At 46.5% G+C, this 23,087-nt stretch overlaps 1 protein-coding gene across 1 annotated transcript in view; it reads right to left on the bottom strand.

Annotated features, from left to right (window-relative positions):
• Positions 1–1,073: 1,073 nt before the first annotated feature.
• Positions 1,074–23,087, bottom strand: part of TENM4 (teneurin transmembrane protein 4) — a 375,350-nt gene continuing 353,336 nt past the window's right edge. Inside the window, exons 23-27 of the mRNA XM_023535518.1 lie at positions 21,349–21,584; positions 17,467–17,763; positions 14,423–16,037; positions 9,214–9,356; positions 1,074–6,629 (exon numbers count right to left, since the gene is read on the bottom strand). Of these exons, the coding sequence (XP_023391286.1) occupies positions 5,871–6,629; positions 9,214–9,356; positions 14,423–16,037; positions 17,467–17,763; positions 21,349–21,584 (3,050 nt within the window). The 3' untranslated portion in view covers positions 1,074–5,870. The remainder of the gene's footprint in view (positions 6,630–9,213; positions 9,357–14,422; positions 16,038–17,466; positions 17,764–21,348; positions 21,585–23,087) is intronic.

Genomic DNA, 23,087 nt, shown 5'->3' with positions numbered 1-23,087 from the left:
TGATTTGAGCGGTAACCCGGAGGGATGTGTACCCATCATATCCTCATTATAGATGGAAGATCGAAGCCCAGAGGGGTTAAGTGACTTGCCTAAGATCACGCAGTCAGTGCTAGAGCCAAGTTCTGCACCCAAGTTGGCTTGACTCTCAAAATGGGTTTTTTGTACCACTGCAGGTGCCTTCTGGCACCACAGGAGAGTGACAGTCTGGAAGCAGTGCCTGGAGAGCCCCCAGTTGCCTGCGGGGAAGGAAGGGACCAGTAGCTTGAAGTTCCTTCCCAGAGGACCTGGGGGTGGGCCAGCCCTGAGGCAAACGGGAGAGCAATGGGACTTCTGCTCTTATTTCTGTCTTCAATTATGTGAATTTTCACAAGGTTTGCCGTTCACACCGGGGAGCTGGGCTTAGCACATGTACTTTCCTAAGTGACCAGCTGTCATCTGGGACTTCTAGAACTGAGAGGTTAAATGTGAGGTTAAGTGAGAAAAGCAGGGTGACAAATGACCTGTATACGGTGACTACAACTATCTTAGATTTTTATTTTAGAAAAAAAGATACATTAAGAATACATGGAGGAAAAAAATAAAACAATGCTAAAGGGATTTTCTTCTTTTTTTCCAAGTTGTTATGTGGTTATAACAACTCATGATGAATAGGCATTCATTTATTTTTAAAAGGGCAACTGGTGACACCCCGTGTGAATCGCCGTGGCAGAGTGAACAACTCTGTGACCAATGGCAGGGCACAGAATCCCTCTTCAGGGTGGTGTGGTGCTGTCCTATCCCTTGGAGTCTGTCCCTGAGGCCAGTTAAGGGTGCAGCTGGAATGTGACCTGGGGGAGCGGTGGGGCATAGCTGATGTCAGAGGTGCTTTGACATTTGTGAGTTTAAGCCTCAGGGTCTTTGTGTCCTGTGGAGATGACTCTCCATGTCAGTCGTCACGTGGAGGGACTAAGAGGGACTTTGGGGCTGAGGACCAGAGTCTTGCAGGGCATCCTGAGAACAGCAGCACGTAGAAGTGTAAACTCAGAGGACTGGCTCAGGCAGCCACTACTTTTATACAAAGGCCACCAAACACCTTTAAACACAAAATATTCTTTTATTTGTCAATGAAGGCTACACGGGATCACTTCTGGTTTTGTTTTTCTTTCTTTTTTTTTTTTTTTTTCTAGAAGGTATCTACATCTGCATTTATTTACAGCCTTGTCGGTATTTACACAGTCAAGGATACAGTGTTAGAAACACAAAAGTGTTGAGAAAAAAAACTTCTCAAAATTAGTTCCAGACTTCAGGAAAACTATTTCCACATGGTAAGGCCAGAGTCTCCAGTGTTGGTCATCCAGCGGCAGCTTGGGAGAGTCCTTTTGCCGAAGCTGCGGGTTCAGAAGTCTTCAAGAACAACAGGCGGGTTTAGAAAAGTGGGATTCTGGTGTTGGGTGAATCCTGGGCTGCTGGGTAGTGCCAGACATCTGTGACCCGACTTCCGCCGGGAGAGCTGAGCTGCCTGAGCGTTGGTTCTCCACTGGCAGTTTGCCCTCAGAATCACATTTTCTTGGGGACCCAGAGGTGGCCCGGAATCATGCCTTTGGCATTCCAGAGGGGGTAAGAAACCCAACATTGGCCCCACCTAGGCCTCCCCCACTCTGATCGTCTGCATTCATAATGAAACCTAAGAGCTCACCACTGCCGGGGTGGTCAAGTACGCGAGGCTGGTTTTTGAGAATGTAAAGGTTGGAGAGGATAAAGTTTCTATCACCTGAGCAATGAGTCTTTAAAATAAGTTTGCTGTTTTTTGAAGATAAAATGAACTACAGAGTTCTTTCTTTTAATCCCCTCCCTTCCAATAAAATATAGACAAGTGTATAAACCTAGCTGGAAATTATGAGCCTTAGATGGAGGGCTTTTAGTCTTAATGAGGATCCGAAGGGAAAGAAGAGATGGGTTCTTTCTGGGACCCCTCAGGGGGAGGGCCCCAGCTCAGGACCAGAAGCTATGGCCTAGGCATGGTGGCTGCTGTGAGAAACGGAGAACAGATTTGACTTTGAGCACCGGGAGATCAAACCCCAAGCCAGGGACCATGATGAGGCCTGGCAAGCTCCTTCCTCCTGGGCACCAAGCTCAGCATCACTGCCCTCACCACGTGGCAACTGCAGAAACAAAGCTGCAGATGTGAGACTGCGTTATAAGGTTTCGCACTGAAAGCCTTGTCTTTGCATAATGGAAACCCCTGCCATCTATAAATGGTGGTTCTAAAAGTCACAGCTGAAAAGGTCCTTTATTTTTTTTAAACAAATCTGATTCCTTGTTATGTGTCTATAAAAACACTGCCCAGTTTACTTACCTTCTGTGCCTCAGCATAACCTTCTGCTCCCTGCCCCATCTCATCCTGATTATTTAAAAACACATCTCCTGGCCATTCTCAACCTCTGGTCAGTTTCTTAGAGACTGTTTCAAGTCCTCCATCCCTAGGTAGAAATCAGGCACTGGTCTGATCCTTGGCTTAATCCTCGGCCAACATTTCTGAGACAAGCATCAAAGGCCCACAAAGGAGTAATTTACCATGGAGTTTCTTCCTCTTCTTCCCTTTGTCATAGCTCTAACCCTCCAATGATGTCTGTCTGGAGAGTGGGTAAAAAGGAAATCTCATCCTATAAAAAAGTTGAGGAATCATGGAAGTCCTATTTAAGGTGACGGCAGAGGGACTGAGGATGAGGGGCCGATGGCATCTGTGGAGATTAGGGGAGAAGGCAAGAACTCTTCCAAAATAAACCTTTTTCTAGTGTCAGAATCTGACATCCTGCAGCATCATGAACCTGGGTTAGTGAGGGAGGGCTGGTTGCTCCAACACATTTTGGTTGGTTAGTGCCAAAAGGGCAGGTGCCATCAGGGATGGGATTTGATACCTGGAGGCCACTAAATAGGCACAGAAAACTCTGGCTTATGCCTTCAGATTCATTCTTGTTGCAAGGATAGGACTGCTGGTTTCAGCAGGAGGACAGACTGAGAGGGGAGGCATGAGTCACCTGTCAGCCCAAATGGAAACCAACTCCAAACCAGCTAAACAAAGCAATGCCGGAAGCACCATCTCCAATAGCAACAGCACCAATGTAAAACTGAGGCGCATATGCTGCCTACCCCACATCTGAGATCCTTTCTCTAAAGCTTGAGGATGCTTCAACTTCTCCCTGCACAGAAGGTAGGCTTCATTGATAGTATGCAGCCCAGGAAAAATATAACATTATTCATTTAAAGAAAAGGAACACTCAATAATTCTCTTTGTTTTTCATCTTCAAAAGTCCACACTATTAGTTTGGTAGGGTGGTGGTGTAGGGTCAGAGGATTGAAAAGGTGCAGGGAGATGACTTGTTGGCCTTCATGCTGTCTCTGTTCTTCAGGGAGATGTCTCCAGCAGGTCTTGACTGATGACAGGCAGCCTGGATGGAACTGGTCAACTTGGTCAATGGGCAGAGCTTTGCCCAAGGGTCCCTTTTGTCAAGAGTACATTTTGAGAGGCATAAGTCTATTTTGGATAAAAAATTGTGATCTTCAAGCTAAACTGTTTTCCATACCCTCTAAGAAAGATCCTGCTGGATGGGAGCCTAGCATCAGCTCCCACCACACGTGACAGACCCAAGGAACACTGCATCGGACTCAGCAAAACTCTGGGCCCAGAGGCACCGGGCAACCGGTGGACAGACAGGCTAAAGGCACACTGTTGCAGCAGTGTGACATTTTTGGAAACAGGAAGAGCACTTAGCGAAACACATCCTCTAATCCCAGTGGGATGACGTAAGGCGAAACCTCTTCTCCAGAGAAGCTGTGGATGCCTCCCTCTGCCAGGCAGAACCCAGGCTGCATGCCGCTCTGCTTCTCATGCAGTGAGAGACCTTGGTTTCATTAAGTTGTGTAATATTCTGAAGACTCTGTGAGTAAGGCTATAAAGGTGCCATGAGCTTATCAGTCCAACAAGGTTGCCACGGGGAATAGCTCAGACTTAGAATTCATTTTCCACACTTAATGTAAATGTAACCCATAAAAGTCCCATTTTCTATGAAGCCCAGCTCAAAAGGAAGCATTTGGCTCTCCCTCCTGGTCTCCCAGAGCCTCCTGAGTGGTAATGACGATGGTAATTAGGAAGATGAACCAGGAGCAAGGAACTCCTGGCTCTTGCTGCCACTCTCCCCTCCCTTCCATGCTTCCCCGGGCTTGGTTGGCTGCTGCCTCTCCCTGGGCATGCCCTCCAGGTGTGGGTTGGCCCTGCTCCTGAGAGGGCTTAAGCCTCTTCCCAGTGACCTCAGGCATAGGTCTCCACAGGGACAACCATAGCCTGGCCTCCAGGGTCCATGTCACCAGGCTCAGGAACCTCCCCCGAACCTGGTGAGGTTGCATGATACCACCAGGCCACATCAAATTAGCTTTCTTTCTTTCTTTCTTTCTTTCTTTCTTTCTTTCTTTCTTTCTTTCTTTCTTTCTTTCTTTCTTTCTTTCTTTCTTTCTTTCTCTTCTTTGCTTTTCTTTCTTTGTTCATAATCTCTCTTTAAAACCCTGGTTGGGGTCCTTCAGAGGGGAAGCTGTTTTAGAAGAACTTCACAGAAGGAATTTTATGAAAGCCTCTCTTGCTACATCCCAGCTCTGCAATTAGCCTGTATGTGGAAGGCAGAGGAGCCTTCAGAAGCTAGTTAGCAGGATGCTTGGCTCATGCCTTCCTCTCTTTGGCTGACTTTTTCTTAAATATCTTTCCAGAATCAAAGGCCACCAAGCGCCTCTCTCCACACTCCTATTTCTCAGTGGTGGCAGCTGAAAAGTGGAGGGGAGAAACACAAAGTCACAGGGAGAGGGGTTCACCTAGGAAGGCAGGCTGGTACCCTTGCCACCACTGCCATCCTTTTGCCATGGGTCGCTTTCCCCTCCCTGCACATAGTGCCTACACTGAAGGCTTGCTGTGCAGTGCTGGTTCTCACATCACATTGGGAGAGAGGAGAAGATGAATAAAGAACATCATGGGAGGACCAACCAACCACAGGTGACTCAAGACATCCTGGGTTCCTCTGCCCCTCGGGGAGGATGAGGCTCTAAGCGCCAGGATGTTATGTTACCAGACTGGGGGGAGGATCTGGGAGACACTTTCTCCATCCCAGCATGAGGGTGGCACCGACAACTACACAGGATTTGCAAAAGGGGGAGGGGGTTTCATTTAGCATCAAAATATAAGCTTGGACAGGGGTTTGGGGCAGCTTGAAAAAGGTGCTGAACGACATCGCAAAATTCCCCGGAGAAACAGGAAGCCACCTGTGGTCCTCCGGAGGCATGAGACACAGTGAGTAAAAAGCTATCGCTTATCTGCGAGAGCTTAGCCAAGGATCCACAAGTCCTGAAAAACCTTCTTCCACGCCCCCTCAGAAGTTTAGTACTAGCCTATTACTCTCTGCACCCGTCACTCTCGCCCGACCCCCATAGAGGAAAGGTTGCACATGAGACAAGTTAGCACAGACACTCATGTCTCACATCACACTGGGTACTGAGGGACAGACAAGGACACACCCCAGGATATATGTCTCAGAGAGGAGAAATGTACCCCAAACAACAAGGAAAAAGGGAACAAAAGACAATAAAGTTTTCATTGTGATCACACTACAGAAAAAAAATACCTTCTGTTCTTTGCAAAAAATGTGTGAAGGCCAATTTCGTGTTTTTCTTTTCTTAAAAAAAAGGATGTTGCATGAGTTACAATGCAACCAGTATCTTTTTGTTTGTTTCTTTTCTGCACTTGTTAAAAAAAGGACTTTTTTTTTTTTTTTAAAGTACAACACAGTCAGGTATGCGGCCACAAAAGAGTAGCTGTCTTTGGCAAGAAGTCCAGGCCGTAGTCCTCTCTGTCACCTTCGGCCCATCTCGCTCTGTCTCATGAAGTGGATGTTGTTGGCGCTGTCTGACAGTTCTGGGTACTGCTCCACAGAGATCACGAAGAAGCCGTCATAACCTTGAACCCTCCCTGTGTTCAGTGCCTGCTGCTTCTCCCCCTCTGTCCAGGCCCGCAGGCCTTCCTCCCCTTCCCTAAGTCGCTGCTGCTCACGCGCCCAGGCCTGGCGCACAGCTCTCTGCCGGGCCAGCTCCAGCACCCGTGCCTTCTCCTCATCCAATGTCGTTCCGTAGCGGGTGTTCAAGCATAGCGCCCCATACTGGAGCTGGATGTCTGTGTAGCGTCTAGTCCTGCCATTGAGCATCGTGTTGATCTGGGACACGGTGACATTGACCCCGTTCTCCAGGGTTCGCCGCCCCCCACTGAGGCCCAGGATGGCCAGGTCACCTTCCGAAGGCCCTGGTTTCACAAAGTAGTGGGTGTCCACCCCGTCAATGGTGAAATGCAGGTTCTCCAGGTAGTGGGCATTGTTCAAGATGGCAGCAACCCTTCGCCCGTCCTCGTTGGCCACGCTGATGATGTCTGTGGTCACTCGGCCGTCCTTCAAGGCAAACTTGACCCCTTTGCCAAAAACGGAGCCACTGGATGCAAACTTTTTTGTCTTTGGGGCCTGCTGGCAGCTGGTGATTGTCGAGCCATAGAGTTGGTCAAAACGTTCTAGGGTGACGAAGGCCTTGAGCTGTTTTTGCACTTCACACTGTACCCCAAGGATGGACTAATGAGATGACGGGGGAGGGGAGAGGGAGAGAAAGAGGGGGAGAAGAGAAAGAGAGAGAATGAGAGAGAGAGTCAGACAAAGGGAAAAACTCATAAGACCCTGGAGAATCAGCTTAGATAACTATGTCAGATCTATACATATTCATTAACCTGTAGCATGTAGCTCTAATGCTGACCACTAGAACATCAAGCCATCCTCTATCCATCCATTCACTCATCCTCCCACTCAGAAACCATTCAGGGAGCATGTACTCCGTACAAGGTCCTTTCCTGGGCAATGGAGATACAACAATGAATCAGACATCATCCTGCCCTTGAAGAACTCATCATTTAGTGGAGAAAGACACGTGACAACAAACAACTACCATCAAATGTGATAACTGATGATCTAAGAGAATTAATAGCTACAGCTAACATTTCTTGGTCTTTGAGCTAAATAATTCACATTCGTTATTTCATGTGATCTCCACAATAACTTTACATAGTAGGTACTGTTACTATTCTGATTTTACGTCTAAGGAAACTAAAGCTCAAAGAGGTTGTCTGGCCCACAGCCATACAACTAATAAGTGTTTAATCCAACATTAGAACCCAGGTCTGTCTGATTCTAGAGGCTCGGTTTTAAGGGCTGCTGGAGGAGGGAGGAGCGAACAAGGCTCAGAATACTCAGCCTGAAGGTGGAGGAGCAAGGTGGAGAAGGCGGGGTTCAAGGACAAGCTCCCGCTTGAGCTGAGACTTGAAGGACAAGGGGCGATGTTAGCTGGAGGAACGGTAAGAAATGCATTCTCGGCCAGAAGGCTAAGTGAGATGACAAGTAGTGATTTATATAAACCCTCTTACACTGCTTTATTGCTTTTTGCAGTGTTAATAAATGATTCTCAAGGATGGCCTCTGCCCTGCAGTGCTTCCTGGTGGCAGCTCCTCAGGTACTCCTGCTCTTGGCTGCTTTGGGGGACAGGTTGGGCCCTGTCTCTTTGGCATACCACCTACTTGTCCCTCCCACAGCTTGGGGAGCTCAGCGTAGCAGCAGGCTCCTGAGCCTTATCAGCAACTCAGAAAAAAAGGCTTTAGAAACAAGCCCATCGGCTTCTCACTGAAATTAAGTCCTCTTTATAATTAATAGAACCCTGTCTGTGAACAATTATTTCCTAGAGTTTCACGAAGGCTGGAGTGCTCAACAACAAAGACCTCCGATGCCTGCCAAGGGCAGAAATCAATAATTCATTGACAAGCGAGGCTGGCAAACAGGCTGTCAGAGGCTGGGGCTCTGCACTGTGAAGGGAGCCGGTGGTGGCGGAATAGCTGAGCCCTGGAATCGGCCCTGGGAATGGGCCAGACTGTGGGCCTCTGGCAGCCTGGAGGGACAGTGGGGCCTGGAGAGGGGCAGTGGGGCAGGGCTAGGGCTGCGGAACGCAGCAGAAAGAGGATGGGCTTGTGCCAGACAGGCGTGGGTTCTCATCGCCTTCTGCCATGCTCCAGCTGAGCGACCTTATGCAAGTTTCTCTCTGAGCTCTGGTCCTCATCTGTAAAATGGGGGAAAATGCCTGACTCATGGGGTTGTTTACTACTTTCAACCATTTGTTCATTTGATGAAAATTTTCTATGCACCTACTATGTGCTAGGTAGTATGCTGGGTACTGCATCTCCACTAGATACAGAAAAGAAAACAGGAATTAAAATTTAATGGGGAGACTGCTGTGAAAGAGGAAACTGTAGGGTGCTGCCAGAGCAAAAAGGTGCAGGATCACATTCTCCAGAGTCTAGGAGAAGGAGACGGCTGAGCTGAGACTTAATGGAATCAGCCGGGAGCAACAAATGTAGGTGTGTAAGTTCCTGCCCACCAGCAATGTGCCATCTGGCAGTCCTGCTTTCTTCCTCAGTCTGTTGTCCCCCTGGACTGGGATACCCTGGTCTCTACCTGATTTGTTCTTGCTTTCGCGGGGTGCAGCATGGGGCCTGGAAGAGCCAGCTCCTAGTACAGACGTTATGAAGGGGGATGGGAATAAGCAAATGGATGCCTGACATGGGAGGTTGGGATGAAACCGTTTCTCAGAACCTTTACAATTAGACAATTCTATGAGTCTTTGAAATTGAAGTCATAAAAGGAAGACAAGAGAAAGTTATCTTTTCTGAGCACCTACAAGCAGATCTGGGTTTGAATCCCAGTTCTATCCCTTCTATGCTATGTGGCATTGGAAAGCCTCAGGCATGAAATCTGTAAAATGAGAATATTCATACCAGAGGATAATTGTGAGTTAAGTCATATAGAATACCTCGTGCAAGACCAGGTACACTGAGGTGCTCAGAAAATGTCACATTGTATTTAGAACACACCTTCCCTCCTTCTAGTTTTGTTCTGGGTAGTGACAAAAGCTGATTGTCTTTGTGGAACTCCAAACTCAGTGTAACACACAAAACTCCTTAATATAGACTGTGAGGGTCTTTGTGCTGTTTCTGGCAGGCACTGTGGATGCCCCGCATCTGTTTCTATCATCGGCCCAAGCTTTCCTCAAAAGCCGGTGGGACCCACTCCTGTAATATCTGAATGGCCAGAAGGGTGGGCGGCCATGTACACAAATTACCTTGCTGTTGTCCCACTCCTGAGTTTTCATCTGTGTATGGACGAGCTCATAGGATGGTTCCATGGCATCCATGTCTGGCTTGGGATAGCCAGGAATCACATTGTGAAGCTGAAATCCAAAGGTTAGCAGCCAGCTGTTGACATCTGGGTAGGAGAGAAGCAGAAATATCCCCATGGAGTAAGTGGTCCTCGTGACATACCCTAGTAAAGCCACCTAGAATTAGGCTGCAGATGGGGGTAAGTATGTGGAGTGCTGCTGGGGAAGAGTCAGCTGGTATAAGCTCTTTGGAAAATGGTCTCATGGTGTTAAAGCCGAACATACTCTTGGACTCTAACTTCCACATCCTAGGTATAAATCTAAGCGAGATGTAACTTTAGAACCTAGGTGTCCAGACTCCCCTTTCTACTGTCACTCCAACCCCTGGGACCTTCAGCTTCAAACCCAGGGACAGTCGTTGATAGGTGAAGGCTCTTCTACAACTACCCCCAACATCGATAGGAAACACTAGCAGAGGGACCATCACTCCCAGGGAAAGATTTTGATGAATGACTTTCAAAGAGAAAATTCACTTAAGAAACAAATCCTCCTTCCACTCTCAATCCTCTTTGCAGAGATTAGAGCCTCAGCGCCACAGTGCCATAGGGCATGTACACGGCCTATACCAAAGATCAAAGAGTCTCCGCCACTTCCTGCCTGGTATTTACTTTGACAGCCTAAGGAAGTCACGTAAGCTCTTCGTGCCTTGATTTCTTGTCTTTATACTGGACTTGAGGATCTAGCCCCATAGATATGGGATTTATTGATTTATAACATTCCTTGGGCATTATTAGTTATAAAGTATTAATTAAAGGTACAGGTGCAATTTTTCCACAAGCACTTAGCTCATTAAAGAATGGCATCAGGAAGTTAAGACATAAGGAAAAAGAGCCCGCCATTGATGAATACCTTTTATGTGCCCTTTGCTGCATCACACATACCCTCATCTGGCACACTCAAGACCCTGAGGGGGAGATGAGACATGGGCGTGGATAATCACGATTCAAGAAAACAGATGAGAGGAAGGCAGGAGCCTTTCAGTTGGACAGACTGACAAGTCTTCATGAAGAAGGCTGGCATTTAAGCCAAACATTGAAAGCTGGGTAAATTTTGTTAGGCTTCAGTGGAGATGAAGGGTGTACTTCAGGCAAAGACTGGCATACAAGGCAGTCTGGAGAGGGGAGCTGAATGTGGGGAGTGTTAGTAACAGATAGTAACCAGACAGCCGTTTAACGAGGCAGAGAGAACCAGCAAGGAAAACTGTGGCTGGAGCAAGAAGAGCCTGGGAAGGCAGGTGGGAGGAGGTCTGGGTCTTACGGGAGAGAGTGTCCTGGCATGCCTAGGCTTCCTTGGGAAGGAGCAGCTGAAGATGCCAAAGCAGTCGCTGACCACAGACTTGGAACCGAAAGTCTGGGGGAGGCAGGATTTGGAGCTGAGCCTCAGAGCCAGCAATTCTGGGCTACTTTGGCTTCTTCCAAAGGAGACAGCTCCCTGGTCAGGGAGGTGTTGTTTAGGGTCCAGGCACTGGCAGAATTGCTTCCTCTACCACCGACTTCGTCCCAGTGATGGGAGTGTCCTTTAGAGGCCAACAACCGTGTCCCTCTCACCACTGCCTTCCCATTCAAGGACCTCATGTTTGCCTTTGTTTTTTTTTGTTTTGTTTTGTTTTGTGGATATTCCAGAGCCCTTCTCTGGGAGGTGCTGAGATGAAGGGGTGGTGGAAAGGAAAGCCTGGAAACCCAGGTTCTACTTCTAGAAAGATCATACAAGGGAAAGAACATGGTGAGGCAAGACAAGACCCAGGTCCGAACTCTGGTTCCCCAACTTGTGAACTTAAACAGTTAACCTCCCTGAGTCTGAGTTTCCTTACCGGCAAGTTGATGGTAGAAATGGTTTTTCACTAAGTCATGGAGAAGAATACTAACAGTATTACCATTTGGGGGTAGGCATCGTATAGCAGGAACTGCTCCAAGTTTGTTACATGAACGATTGAATTTAATGTATTTTAAAGTGTCCAGCTTGGATCCTGGCTCGTAGGTTTTCTGCGTTTTCCTGGGGCCCATGCCCCCATGTCCCTGGACCTCCGTTTCCTCGTTTGTAATACGAGGCACTTGGACCGGCTTTTCTCTAAAGTCCCTTTCCTCATTGAGTTTCTAAGAATCTCCAATTCTGGGAATCTTGGCAGATGGTTCTTTGGAAAATTAAAACAAACAGAAAGTGTGTGTGTGTGTGTGTGTGTGTGTGTGTGTGTGTGTGTGTGTGGTGGGGGGGGGGGGGGGGACCTACAAAGCCATTTAGTCTGAAGCTGAGAACTTGGATCTGAATTTGTAGTTGCAAAGGAAAGCTTCTATCAGGAATACTGCAAATTCCCAGGGGACTCGGGTACTGAAAAGCAGGCTGGGCCTTAATTATAAGTGATGGAAGGTGGGAAATGTTCTCGTTACGCCTTTGGGAAAAATGCTGAAAATTTTTTTAGTCGCTGATTTTTCTACAATGCCTTCCTGAAGAGTTGGGAATTTTATTCTTTCTTCTTATGACATCAGAGGTAGACATTTCCCTCAAGTTAAAAAGCTCCTCTTTACCAGCTGTCCCACACTACGGTGTGGTCGCCTGGGACAGTGATAAATAATAATCATCCCTTTCATATGTGCACAGCCTTGTACTTTACAAAGTGAATTTGAATCCAAGAATGAGGATTTTGGAGTCAGAGCAGATTTCTAAGCCCGGCCTTGCCATTTCTTAGTGGGCCAGTGACTTTACCTCTCTGATCCTTACTTTTCCCCTCTGTAAATATGAGGTCAGTGATTTCCACATCACAAGCTTTAAGTGAGGGTTAAGTGCAATAGTGTGTTTGATGTTTCCTGGTGGACAGTTTTTGGTTGCCTTCCTTGCATCCCATTCTGACTTCTTACTCTTTTGGGGATCTTCATGTAGTTTTAGGGAAGCTGATTCTACCTACGGGTTCAGCAACGGAGTATGTGACCTAGGCTAAGCCAATCAGTGCATTCTGTTTCCTCAGCCACAGTGACTGGTTCAGGGGTTGCCATGCGACCCAGGCCTATCAAATTGGAGTATATCTCAGAAGGCTTGAAGAAGATTTTGGAAAAAAGATGCTCTTTTTAATATTGTTGTTGCTAGATGTGAATGAGGTTGCATGTAGCCCATGTGGAAGCTAAAAGGTAAAGTTTAGTGAGAGTTAGTAGTATTTTGGTTTTTAGTAGTAAAATGGTTTTTTCGCATCATTTTTTTAAGCCTCAGTAACCTGCCAAGGCATCTCACAGGAAACTCACTGGAGGGTGAGGCAGGGGTGTGATTAATGCAGACAGATATAATGGAAATGTCCTTTCAATCTGTTAAGTTTTTATAGGGCTGGCAGCAAGCTGAGCATGGTGAATGCTGTGAGCCTTGTGGGGATATCCCTGTGCATATACAGGCCCCAAGGATGTTTTCATTTTACCTGCCCACCACTGTGCTCTCTCTCCTGTACCACCTTTGGGACTCTAGACATGACCACCTGAATTCTCTCGACATGATCATCTTGAATTCCTCCCTGAAAGAGGGATCCTCCAATTGCTGTCAGCAGAAACATGGTCCGGACTGGGCCATCAAGTTTGGGGACCAGGAAGCCACGTTCCAAAGGGACTCATGTGAGCTGTACATGTTGCCCTCTCTACAATCTTGTACACTCATTTCCCTCTGCCTGGATTGCCTTTCTCCCAGCTACGTGATGTGCCTCGAACATCAGCTGCTCCCTGGGCAGAGCCAGGTGTGCCTCCTGTGTTTCATTGGCCATCAGTACAACCCTTCATCATGCCCCTGCTCCCTCAACAGCAAGTGTCTGTCTCCCCTCTTGCAGTGTGAATTCCTGGAGGGCAGGGATCATCTTTCTATCTTTGGTGCCTAAAGTAGTAGCTGCACAAAGGAGATATTTGTTGAATACATGAAACTGCCTTAAAATAGGGGGCAGGAGGATTGTGTCAGAGAAAAAAAGAGGGGGCACCCCACCACTAGGTGTACAAGTTGGATATGCCCAATTTTTGCCCACCACAAACTCTATTCTATAAAAAGTGCTGGCTTTATCCAGACCTGAATCCCCACAGTTGCTCCAGCTCTTGAGGTCTTTTGTGGCTAGCCTGGGTGTGGCTGGCTTGCTAGGAGGACTGTGGCTGCTAGAGACATTTCTGGCTTGTGTGACCTATGGGGCACTTTATACTCAAGCTGGTTTCACAGTAGTAGAAAGCAAAGCCCATTTTTCAAATCAGAGGGTAGAGGAAAGGGAACCAAAGTGAGCCATGCATTGCGCTGGGTAGGTTCTAAAATGTATCTCGTTTCACCCTTGCAACCATCCTACCAGGTAAATGTTTTTTTCCCCTTCTATTCGTCTGCCTGTTCTTTGCTCTTTTGTCCCTCTCTTCTTACCCTCTTAGGAGCTGAGTATTTTTTTAGTCTTCATTTTATTTCTATAATTGACTAATTAGCTATGCTTCTATTTTATTTTTTAGTGGTTGCTCTAGGATTTACGATATGCATATTTAACTTAACAGAGTCAGGGTATGTACTCTAATTTCAACTTACAAATCAGGAATCCAGAAAAGTTAAATAATTTTTATGACTGTCATAGCTTAGAAATGGTGAACCCTTCACCCAGTTCTATCTGTCTCCAAAGTCTGAATTTTCTATTACATCATCCCAAATAACTGATTTTTTTTTTTTTTAAAAGCCATACCTTTACCCAACTTGTCAGGGACTCATAGCCTGATCTCTGGGTCAGAAATTCCCAAAGTGCATTCTTTAGAATGCAGTGAGATATTAGGATTTCATGGTGATAAAAATGGTTTCATGGTCCAATAAGTTTAAGAAATAGTGAGTAAATATGTTAAACAGTTCTCTTTACTACAGGACTTCTCAGAACCTTTCATAGGGTGAAATGTATTATGAAAATTTAAGAACGGTGGCTGCCCTGTTAAATTGATTTGATATCAGCACAAGTTTTTCCAGAGCATTTCTCTGAACTAGTATTTCTTCAAATATACTTTGGAAAATGCTGCTCTAAGAGAAAGTCAATGTTTCCTGTTACCCTAGACGAGCTTCCTTAGGGAAGAATGTTTTGTGAGACGCCAGAGCAATAAGGAGATGACCAGTTTCTGCCCTCTGAATGAGCACCTATCCTCACCTGTCATGAAGCACTTGATGTCCTGAGAGTTGCTGATGGGGTTGTTGTTTTTAAACATATAGAGATTAAAAGGCATGATGTTGCTGCTACTAAGGTGCTTCCACAACTCGTGGTCTGGACTAGTCCAGCGCCCAGCTAGCACATCGTAATCCCGTCGGCCCATGTGGACAAGCTTGGTGAGTGGATCATAGAGGCCACCATGGTAGCCAATGATGATCTGGAAGTTGGGGTTGGTGTCCATGTAGATCTCCCCATAGGCTGTGTACAGGACCTGCTTGATCATCAAGCCTGTTCCACTGAAAACAGCTAGAGGGGTCCCAATGTTGTCACAAGCTATGTAAAACTCATCGCCACTGCTCAGCTCCATGGCAAAGAGGTGTCCTTGCAGGTCATAGTAGAGAGATGTGATCTCAGAGCTGGAGTGGTTATAGAGGTGGGTGACCTTGGTGGGGTTTGTCAGGTCTGCATAGAAGAACTGCAGGTGGTGGCTGTGGCTGCTCTTGCTGGACACCCGCCGACCCAGGCCATCGTAGCGGTACCTGACGCTCCAGCCACCTGCCCGGTTGTAGGCCTTGATGAGCAGGCCAGCTGAGTTGTACTCAAAGACATCACCACCCCGCTGCCTCAGGAAGCCATCCTCGTCCATCTTGTACTGCACGTCACCCAGCCTGGTGATGCGGTCGCGGAGGTCGTACCTTAGTGGGGTAAGTCGTGCACTGTTCCCAGGGCTCAGTAAGTGCAGGTTCCCATTGAGGTCATAGCTATATCGCCAGAGGGGCTTGTCATTGATAGAGACCGTCTGCAGCTGGCCATCAGCATCATACTCATAAGAGTAGCGAGTGGTGTTGGCATAGGGTCCCACTTTCAGCTCCTTCTTCACTACTCGCCCCATGTTATCATACTGGACGGTCATCCAGTACATGAGTGAGCGGAAAATCTCATATTGCACTTCCTTCATCCGCCCGTACGCGTCAAAGTGCTTGGTGTGGGTCATGACCGCAGTGGTGATGATTTGGTTAATGTCATAGTAGATGACGCCAAACTTCCCAAACTGCTCTGTCTTGCCTGACACGTCGTCATAGCGATAGAGATCAATGGGCAGTGGGGTCTCGTTGATCACAGCTTGCATGCTGGTTACCCGGAAACTGTTGTCATAGTTATAGTCAAAGCGAGCATTGACCATGCCTTCCTCAGTGAAGCGGAAGATCTGGCGGTCAATCAGGGGCCCGATTTGACGGTAGCGGATGGTGCAGGTGAAGCCCTCATTTTGTAGGTTGATGGTCTTCAACATGCCTGCTGTCTCGTCGTAGGTGAAGCTCACTTTGGTGGTGTCATACAGCATCTCGGCTAGCTTTGACAGCTTGCCGTACTTGTATATCACCCTGCGGCCGGTGCCCAGGTAGAAGGTGTGGAGGAGGTGTCCATCCTCGGTGAAGTCCTGGATGACTGAGGCATTGCCTTCGGGGGGCTGGTAGATGTTCCTGTAGTAGCCCACTGAGCGAATGGTCTCTAGTGTCTGCCGGGCCACGTTGGGCATTGTCACAGAAGAGAGGCGGTCGTTCTTGTCAAACTCAAAGATATACTGCCTCTGGCTGTGGAGGAGCAGCACCATGGACTGGAGGGAAAGGAAAACCAAGAGATGAGAGCAGGGTGGTGGGGTGGAAGGGCAGGTCTGTGGGCCCAAGACTTAAGGAAAGGAATGAAAGGCCAAGACAATTGGTGGTTCTTAAGTTATGCCCAAACCAGAGCCTTCCAACCAAAGTGTCATAGGACGCTGCAATGGGGTACAGATGTGCTCAGATAAGAGTTCCCCTCAGTCCTTGGCCTGGCAGGGACTAGAGCCCCAGAGCACTCAGGCCATTTTCCTTCTTACGGTGAGCAGCTTTGTCTGTTTGCCCCTCTGTGTGGTATAAAAATGATGGGGTGTGAGAAAGGTCGGGAGCACTGGCCTAAAGTATTTGCAGCATCCTCTCTCCTGGCTTCCTCGTTCCAGATTCCTTCTTAAATCAATCTTCCTGCTCAAACAAGAATGATTTTCCTAAAACACAGTCTGACAATGTCTACTGATTGCTAAACAGCTTCTGTTGACTCCCTGTGGCCTACAGTATAAAGACCACGTCTGAGAAAGGCATTTAAGGCTTTGCACAATTGTTTATGTAGTAACAGGTCATATGGGAATGGGGAACCTTGGCTTCTAATGACGGACTCATTGTGTGGCCCTGGGAAAGTTCTTCCCTCTCTGGGCTTTGTTTTTTCACTCTGCTGGATGACTTTCAAGGTCTCTCTTAGCACTACCACAGAACATTGCTCTCAGAGACTTCCTCAAGCACAGAATAAGGGAGACTGACCACAGAGCAAGCAGAGTCTGGGCCTGGGACAGGTGATCAGGAGCAGGAAACAAGGTAAGGATCTGTGTACCAGAACTGGGACATGAATTACAGACTCTGTTTCAGGATTACAACATCAGATAACACAGCTATATAACAGCAGATAACAAGTTACCATTTTCTCCTATTTGGGATCGACTTTGATTACAAGCCCTTTCTGATTCCTAGCCCCTTGGGATGAAATGAATTCTGCCCCGAAGCAGAAGGGATTTCCTAAGGCCACGCCCAGCACTAGAAACTCAGGATTAAGTGCTTCCTGCCTAAGCACTGATCCCTAAGCTTCTGCCTTGTTCTCCGTGACCAGATCACCCCATGTGCCCTAGACCTGGGAGCAGACCCCTATCTGAGTCCAGACCCTGAGTGTTGCTCTGCAAGTCCAGGCAGTGTTTGGGCCTCCTCTCAGCTCTAGTCTATCAGGCGCAATTTTTGTATTCTCCTTCCCCAGGACCCCCACCTTTCACGCCATCAACATGATCTATCCAGATGCCTCTCGGGACGCCCCGCCCACTATTGCAGATTTTCCTGAACATTTCTTTTTGAGACTACACGGGTCAGACCTACCGAGGTTAGTCAGACCTACTCAGCCTGGCCATGGGTTCAGCCACAATGACCGGCCTTCTACACAATGACCAGCGATAAAGGGAGACAGACACCTGCCTTCTCTAAGTATGTGTAGCTCCATGTCTTCCCGTCAGCAAAGATCCTGGATGTGATGCGACCTGCCTGGTCATATTCCATTCTCTCAGACATGATGCCCCTCTGGATCCCAGCAATGTGGCCCCCTGGGGAGTAGGTCACGTTGACGCCATTTAGCCTGCTGCTGGGGGACCAGAGGCTGGGCCGCCCTGCCTGGTCGTACAGGATCCGGAGGGTGAATTTGCGGTGGTCATCGTAGATCTTCTCTGTGCGTGTCACGCGGTCAAAGTCCAGAGACAGGAGGTTCCGGTTGTGAACCTGGAGAAGGGGTAGGAGTGAGGAGAAAGGTGATATTTAGAACTTTTGGTCTGAGAAACTCCTGATTAGAGGGGACAGCACAGGTTGTGGGTGTCAAAAGACAGGCTTGGTTCCTGGCTCTGTCACTTGTCAGCTCTGTGAAATTTTCTCATCTATAACTTGGGAATAGTAATGCCAATTACGTAGAGCTGCCGTGAGGATAAAGATGATACAGATGCTGAGCAAACAGTAACTGTTACCAAAGATGATCTACATTATTTCCTAATGTGATCCTTCTATTGAGGACAAAAGGCAGATGCTTTTCAACTCCCTCCTAAAAAGGGAGAGGCCCCGTTGCCTCAGCAAATCAATGACTGACCCCATTTATTATGTGTCAGGCACTGTGCTAGTGTTTGACACCAGGGAGACCAAAGCTCAGGGACGTGAAGGGACGTGCTCCAGATCTCGTGGCTGGTTAGTGACTGAGTCTGGATTTCACCGTAATCACTACAACATACTAACAAATGCTCAGCGGTCTCTACGAGAGTCCAGCTCTTCTTGGGGCTTTGGACCTGCCTTCCTGCTGGGATCTCTCCTGTCCTGTGCTACCACAATTAGGGCTTCTCAGTCACTTCAGTCAGCTCCCAAGGCTGCTGCTTCTTCCTGGAAGCCCCGGAGGCAGTGTGTGTTTGAATCTGGGATTGCTTCTCTGGCTGTGGGCCACCTGGGGACAGAGTCCTAGCTTTGAAAAATTTTGCTCCTGCCTCCAGGATCAGGAGCCCCTTGTATGAGCTCTACCTGGGCTACTCGGTCAGCATACAACGCAGTTTCCTTTCAGAATCAGAAATACAGGACTCCCACAGGGGTAGCCAGAAGTCAGGGTTTTTCATATTTTAATAAAGAAATATACTTCAGAGGCCTGTTTCTATTTTTGGATCTGCCCCTTCGGTATTGGTTACCCCTGAAACACTGTTAGGTACTCTCAAGCCAATACCGATTTCCTCTAATCGATGCCTGGCATTGGGGCGCATTTTCTTATTCTTCTATAAATCATTGGTTAACTTTGACAAGTAGTAAGGAAGACCTAAGAGGAAAGCAGACAAGGTAAGTCATATAGTGATACAAAACAGCACATGTAGACTGAGGTAATGAAAGGCTCTCTGGGCCCTGTGCAGTAAAAAAGGGCTCAGCTCTAGAAATTAAGGCCAGGATTCCAGCCTCAACTCTGTGACCAACTTTTCTGTGTGACCTTGGGCAGGTGTCGTTCCTCCTCTGAGTCTCACTTTCTTCCTCTATAAAACAACAGGGCTGTTGTGAAGACTGAAGAAAGCTAAATAAATTGCCTAGTGGGCTGCTGGGCACATAGAAGGCACTGAATTAATGCTTGCAGTCATTTTCATTAAATGACAGCAAATGATCATGGTCATTCTCAGAGGAAGTAGAGACATGTGTGTCTCCCCCTTCTCACAAAACAAATTCTAAAGCCTAGAAAATAAGGATTTATAATGATGATGCCGAGACAACTTTAGCTGTGAATGGCCTGGTTATAATAAGGTTGTCTTCCCAGGGGTAATCAAACACAATTGCAGAAGCAAAAACAGTGTGGCAGACAATTCCCATGAAAAATCAGAGGCATTGGAGGCTGAAGCTGTGTTCTTTGCCGAGAGCGCAAAGGAATATGCAAAGTCTGCACCACCAACAAGGATGGAACCCTTTTCACAGCATCATTTGGAAGGTCCCCTGTGACTCCCTTAAAGGTGGTGCCACCCAGTCAGCCGCCCCTCATCCCCTGGAGGACCTCTAGTGAAGCTACACCTCTGTGGCAAAATTAATAAAACCGAATTAAGCAGCTCACTGGGGAACTGCCTCATGTTTCCTGTACTTGGCAGTGGCGGCAATGAGATTATTTTACATCTTTCTTTATTAAAAAAGTTCCCAGTTGTATAAAAAAGGAGCTCCATTATGGGGAGGTGCACCCGGCTACCATTCTAATTCCACATGCTGCATTGTGGGTGGCCATTTATATTGGGAGGATGCAGAGATGCCTCATTGGAGTGCCATTAATCTCAGGCTGGGAGAGGGAAAAATTCAAGCCTGGGAAACTTTTGGTCCAGTTCACATGGCAGAGAGAAAATCCTAATAGCACTAACTGCTGCCACTTATTGAGCACCTGCGGTCTACCAGCACCGGGCTAGGTATGTTGAATATATTATCTGGTTTCTGCAGAGAAATCTAAGGCTCAGAGGAGTTGTTCAAGGCTACACACACAGCCAAAGTCAAACTTTCTGACTCATGTCTCAGCATGAGGGACTGCTGGAGAATCCACATGGGGGCTCAGTGAGGCCACAGAGAACAAAGACAGTTGGATCTTCCTCAGGGAACTAGTGGAAGGCTGTTTCCCACATTAGATTGTTGCTAGATTTCTTGGCTGTTGCGGAAAGACAGGAAGCCTGGTTTTCTGGCTCTAGTTGTGTGATACTGGATAAGTCACTTAATGTTTTTATTGAATTGGACTATGAGGCAGGGTGCCTGTTTCCTAGTCTTTACCACTGCCTAGCTATGTGAGTCTGGAAAAAAGCCTTATTTCTCTGGAACTAGGGTGCTCCATGTGTGAAACAGGGGCTTAAATGAACCTTCTTTGCTGAAGGGCAGGAAGCTTGAGACAACCCCAGCAGTGTTGCATGAGGATGCTTCTGTGGTTTTTAGGAGTCAAGAACATCTGGCTCAGTTTGGTGATTCCCTTCAGCACAGCAAGTCTCAGAAAAGCACTGTGGTCTGCAAGGTGCTGTGCGGAAAGCCGGGGCTTGTTCCTTCACTTTCATTCTCCCTGTCACCTTCCTTTCTAAAGCTGGAGGGAGGAGAAGCTGGATGGGCAACTAGACCCTGGGGCAGAAGCCACACTGTTCAGAAACATGGGAGTGAGGCAGAAAAAGGGCTGTTTCAGGGCATTCACATACTGAAAAGCACTCCAAGACACCAGGCCACAGATGCCGACCCACTGGCAGTGACAGCTGTGGTGGGGGTCGTTTTGCTCATTTAGGAAGATAACTGCTTGGAAACAGTGGAGAATGTAGCTTAGGTTCCAAACAGCTAAACTGAATTTTCAGACATATTAACAATAGTAATAACAATAAGAATAATAAGAACAGCAATGACAGCAGTAAGAGTAGGAATTATTGACCACTTATTATGTGCCAGACTCTGTATGAGGCACTTCATGTATTTTTTTTCTAATCTTTGAAGCAACTTGTAAAATTGGTTTTACCTTCCCCATTTTATAGATGAAATCGAGGCTTTAAGAGATAATGAATTTGCCCAATAATCCACTCAGGGGAGTAATGGAAGCTGGAAGTCCAACTCAGGCCTGACTAACACCAAAGCCAGTAATCTTTCCACAGGTAATGAATGAAAAGCTGTACAAGACTCTTATTCCATGAGTTTCCTACTTTACTTCTCCCCTTTGGCAAATGAAGAAACCGAGGGCCCAGAAAACCTGCTCCCCCGGGGACAATTTCAAGAACAGAACCCAGTTCTACAGGTTCGTCCTCGTTTTCTCCTGAGGACCCGGCCTCCAGAGGCAGAGACCTGCTTGGAGGCCTTGCTCACCCGCAGCCGGCGCCCAAAGACGGTGACCTGGCCCCGAGCCTGCTCCTTGCGCTGCCGCCACTCCACCAGGTTGAGGCCGTTGTCGATGGGCAGTGTGACATTCCTCTTGCCTACGGTGGGGTTGACGGTACCGGCCAGCAGGTGGGGCTCCGTCTGCAGTGCCACCTCCATGCCGTTGGCCAGCAGCAGCCGCAGGGAGCCATCCGCCCCTATGTAGTAGCTGTTCCGGACCTGGTCTGAGGGAGAGGAGAGGGACAGACTTTGCTCAGAAGGGATGAGGATGGAGGCTGGTGTGTGTATAGCAGAGGCAGTGGTGTGGTTTTTAAATGTGTTTATTTTTCTGACTATAGAAACAAAAATTGTTATTGAAGAAAACTAGGAAAATATATGATCATCCAGGATCTCAATACCCAAAGAAAACCATTATAAATGTGCTGGTATACTCCTAGATTTTAAGATATTTCCTAAAATATTCATAGTATAAAATGGTAAATATAGTTTTTCACTGATGATTGTATTTATTATATTGTTAAATATTTTTCATGTTTTTATTAATGACTGTGCAGTATTCCTTTGTATAGAAATACTAGAATTTATTTAACCAACCCTCAAATAGATATTCTGATTGTTGCCAGTATTCATAATTACAAGTAACGCTGCAAATAAATATTTTAAACATTATACTAAGTAAAAAAAATCAGACACGAAAGGACTCATATTGTGTCAGTTCATTTATGTGAAATGTCCAGAACAGGCCAGTTCCTAGAGACAGAAAGTGGATTAGTGACAGGAAGAGAGAATGGGGAGTGACTGCTAATGGATGTGGGGTTTCTTTTTGGGGTTGATAAATATTTTCTAGAATTACATAATGGTATTTAATGGTTGCATAACTGTGTGTGTGTGTGTGCATGTACATATATACTAAAAACCACTGAACTGTATATTTTAAAAGGGTGAATTTTATGGTATGTATATTATATCTCAATTAAAAATATATTTTTTAGATAAATCGATGTCTTCTTTTTGGGTTATTTCATTAAAATAGACTCCTAAAAGTAAGATTACTAGGAAAAGCATTGAACATTTTTAAGGCTCTTGATATATATTAGAGTAACAATGTTCTTTACAAGGTGAAAAATAACTTCAATACTTAAATCGCTGGCAGAATGCCAAATATATATGTTTTAAATCACTGTCATATATGTATACATACAGATGGTCCCTGACTTATGATGGTTCTACTTATGACTGTTTGACTTTATGATGATGCAAAAGCAATATACATAATACATTATATGAAATTTTAATATTTTATTATAAAATAGGCTTTGTTTTAGATGATTTTGCCCAAATGTAGGCTAATGTAAGCGTTCTGAGCACGTTTAAGGTTGGCCAAGCTAAGCTACGATGTTTGGTAGGTTAGGGGTATCAAGTGCATTTTTGACTTAGGATATTTTCAACTTATGATAGATTTCTTGGAACATATAACCCCATAATAAGTCGAGGAGTATTTATGTACAGATATATACACACGATACTATTTAAAAGATAGAGCTGATTTTGAAATTTTAAATCTGGTTAAAATGTTTAAATTCAGATCTTTAGCTAAAAGAAGCTCCTGGAGAAAAAATAAATTTCAGCTGTGAAATGCACACTTTCTTTTCTAAAAATGGAAACAGTATCTCTGACTTTAGGCTGTACTCTCCTGCCTTTTCCCCTTCCTCAGCTGTTGCCTCTGT

This window comes from Pteropus vampyrus, unplaced genomic scaffold (assembly GCF_000151845.1).
Source record: "Pteropus vampyrus isolate Shadow unplaced genomic scaffold, Pvam_2.0 Scaffold141, whole genome shotgun sequence".
Lineage (NCBI taxonomy): Eukaryota > Metazoa > Chordata > Mammalia > Chiroptera > Pteropodidae > Pteropus > Pteropus vampyrus.
The sequence above is the reverse complement of the archived record's forward strand: the minus strand, read 5'-3'. Positions and strand labels throughout refer to the sequence as shown.